Source organism: Etheostoma spectabile, unplaced genomic scaffold (genome assembly GCF_008692095.1).
Source record: "Etheostoma spectabile isolate EspeVRDwgs_2016 unplaced genomic scaffold, UIUC_Espe_1.0 scaffold406, whole genome shotgun sequence".
In the NCBI taxonomy this organism is placed as follows: Eukaryota; Metazoa; Chordata; class Actinopteri; order Perciformes; family Percidae; genus Etheostoma; species Etheostoma spectabile.
This window is the reverse complement of record NW_022605605.1, coordinates 338,109-341,357: the sequence shown is the minus strand read 5'-3', so window position 1 is coordinate 341,357 and position 3,249 is coordinate 338,109. Positions and strand designations below refer to the sequence as shown.

The 3,249-nt window shown below is 46.8% G+C and overlaps 2 protein-coding genes across 2 annotated transcripts in view; both read left to right on the top strand.

The window, feature by feature from the left end:
* LOC116686630 (galactose-specific lectin nattectin) overlaps positions 1-271 on the top strand; it is a 4,897-nt gene extending 4,626 nt beyond the window's left edge. The window contains exon 7 of the mRNA XM_032511651.1: positions 234-271. The gene's annotated coding sequence lies outside the window, so the exon portion shown is untranslated. The remainder of the gene's footprint in view (positions 1-233) is intronic.
* LOC116686628 (uncharacterized) overlaps positions 1-2,224 on the top strand; it is a 2,285-nt gene extending 61 nt beyond the window's left edge. The window contains exons 2-5 of the mRNA XM_032511649.1: positions 515-897; positions 1,023-1,076; positions 1,390-1,435; positions 1,806-2,224. Coding sequence (XP_032367540.1) covers positions 515-897; positions 1,023-1,076; positions 1,390-1,435; positions 1,806-1,973 — 651 coding nt within the window. The 3' untranslated portion in view covers positions 1,974-2,224. The remainder of the gene's footprint in view (positions 1-514; positions 898-1,022; positions 1,077-1,389; positions 1,436-1,805) is intronic.
* Positions 2,225-3,249: the final 1,025 nt, after the last annotated feature.

Below are 3,249 nucleotides of genomic sequence, written 5' to 3'. Positions count from 1 at the left end.
CCCCCCCCCCCCAACAATCAGCACCCAACTTTTGCAGATGCCATTTTTTTGTTTGCTATTATTTTGAAAGTGTAAATGATTAAATAAAATCTAACTTTTTGTGACAAATTATACAAATGTCTAATCTGTCATTTGATGCCTTTTGGAGATTTTTCATCTTTTCTTGGCTTTTTAATTCACATTAAACACATTTTTTTACCTGGGAGGCCCAAATTTTCAAACCCCACTGTATTATCTCTAACATTGATGCATCTCTAATCTCTAACATTGAGCTCTCTGCTGACAGATGACCTACTTTCACTTGTTATTATAAATATAAACTTGTATATAAATATATAGTAAATTACACAAAATGAAGTACAGAAAACATTCAAATATGTGCACATCTTTTCCATTTTGGTTTACTGAATATTGTCTGATCACGAGTCAAGAAAGAAATGAACAACATTGTGAAACAGAAATCTGAATTCCTAATTCACAGAACAAGACAGCGCTGTTACTCTCAGGGTGCTAGACCTGTTACTCTCAGGGTGCTAGACCTGTTACTCTCAGGGTGCTAGACCTGTTACTCTCAGGGTGCCAGACCTGTTACTCTCAGGGTGCCAGACCTGTTACTCTCAGGGTGCCAGACCTGTTACTCTCAGGGTGCCAGACCTGTTACTCCTCGCCTACTCTGGGTGCCAGACCTGTTATTCAGGTCCAGCAGGTTACTAGGGGCAGACTCTGTTACTCTCAGGGTGCTAGACCTGTTACTCTCAGGGTGCTAGACCTGTTACTCTCAGGGTGCCAGACCTGTTACTCTCAGGGTGCTAGACCTGTTACTCTCAGGGTGCCAGACCTGTTACTCTCAGGGTGCCAGACCTGTTACTCTCAGGGTGCCAGACCTGTTACTTCAGGGTGCTAGACCTGTTACTCTCAGGGTGCTAGACCGTTCTCGGGTGCTAACTGTTACTCTCGGGTGCCAGACACGTTATCTCAGGGTGCTAGACTGTTACTCGCAGGGTGCTTACTAGTTACTTCAGGTGCCAGACCTGTTACCTGTTACGCCTCAGGGTGCCAGACCTGTTACTTTCAGGGTGCTAGACCTGTACCTTAGGGTGCAGAACTGTTCCATCAGGGTGATCAGACCTGTTACTATCAGGGTTAGCCAGACTGTTACTCTACAGGGTGCAGACCTGTTCTTTCAGGGTTGCAGGCGACCTGTTCCTCAGGGTGCCAGACGTTCTTCAGGGTGCAGACCTGTACTCCAGGGTCTGTCCAGACCTGTTACTCCAGGGTGCCAGACTGTTACTTCAGGGTGCCAGACCGTTACTTAGGGTGCTAGACCTGTTACTCTCAGGGTGCCTGTCACTGTGTAGACTGTCGGGTGCCAGACCTGTTACTCTCCAGGTGCCAGACCTGTTACTCTCAGGGGCCAGAACCTGTTACTCTCAGGGTGCCAGACTGTTACTCAGGGGCAGACCTGTTATTCAGGTTGGCCAGACCTGTTACTTGCAGGGTCTAGCACCTGGTTACTCTCAGGGTGCCAGACTGTTACTCTCAGGGTGCAGACCTGTTACCTCTCAGGTGTAGACACTGGTTACTATCAGCGGTGCAGACCTGTTACTTCAGGGTGCGAGACATGTTACTCTCAGGGTGCCAGACCTGGTTACTCTCTCAGGTGACTCCAGACTGTTACCTCAGGGTGCCAGACTGTTCTTCAGGTGTGCAGACTGTACTCCAGGGTGCCAAGACCTGTTACTCTAGGTGCAGCATGTTACTTAAGGTGCTAGAGTGTTACTCCGGGTGCAGACCTGTTCCTTCAGGTGCCAGACCTGTTCCTCTCAGGGTGCCAGACCTGTTCCTCTCAGGGTGCCAGACCTGTTCCTCTCAGGGTGCCAGACCTGTTACTCTCAGGGTGCCAGACCTGTTCCTTTCAGGGTGCCAGACCTGTTACTCTCAGGGTGCCAGACCTGTTCCTCTCAGAGTGCTAGACCTGTTACTCTCAGGGTGCCAGACCTGTTCCTCTCAGGGTGCTAGACCTGTTCCTCTCAGGGTGCTAGACCTGTTACTCTCAGGGTGCCAGACCTGTTCCTCTCAGAGTGCTAGACCTGTTCCTCTCAGGGTGCTAGACCTAGTGAGATTAAGATCCAGTGATTATTTTTGCAGATATTCCCGCTTTTAAATCTTCGGCTGGTTATATTATCCTGACCTTGTTGAAATAAATAAATCCTTTCAGACATGGTGTTCTAGTCTGTCTGAATCTGAGTTCCTTTGGATAAATCTCACTGTGACTGGTAGTTATAATAATAATAATAATAATTTAATAATAACTGATAATAATCCAGCTCAGACATACTGGTTAACATGGAAGAATTAAAGGTGGCAGTCCAGAACATCCAAAAAGGAAAACCACCGGGCTCTGATGGGATCTCCCCTGATATCTATGCAAGCCCTCTCCTTCCTAACTTTTCAATTCCAAATGGCGGATTCTCAATGGATGTTAACACAGCTTTAACTTCCTTACTCCTGATGAAGAAGCAGGACCATAGGGTGCTCTGGCTATCGACCTCTGATCTCTTAACGCTGGGATTGAAATCTTTCCAAAGCTCCTAGCCCGTTGTTTGGAGTCTCATGCGGTAAAATTAGTGAACGCCGACCAATCAGGATTCATAAAAACGAGACTAGCAGCCGATAACGTTAGACACCTTCTCCACGTTGTTGATGTGGCGGAGGACATTGAGACCCCACGTCACTTCTCTCTCTCTCTTTGTTTTTGGAGAACGTCTTTATTAAGTTTCCAATGAGCACATACAGTATTAAAGAAGACCATTAAGTGGAGATTAAAGCCGTCCACAACTTCTTAAAAACACAACAACAACAAACAATGCTAGACAACAGAAAAGTAATTAAAAATAAAATGAAATAAATAAAATAAAAGAAGGTTTGCACAATTGAGGCATACTCAACGTAGTCCGTCAAAATGGGTTACTGTGGCCATGGCATGTCATCTGGAGATATACTTCAAGATCTCAGACCATGCTGGACCACAGAGGCCCCTCTGAAGGGTCCCTGCACCAGCTTCCCAAATGTAGTCCAAGAAGGGGTCCCAGGTTTTGAAAAACTGAAAAGGCATCCGAGCCAGAAGCTGAGAGCTTCCAGTGGGAGAAGCTCCAACACACTCGGAGTCCATTGTGAAGTCGTGGGGACAGAGTCTGAGATCCACAGGAGAAGAAAACATCTCCTGGCATTAAAGAGACCCCCCCCCCC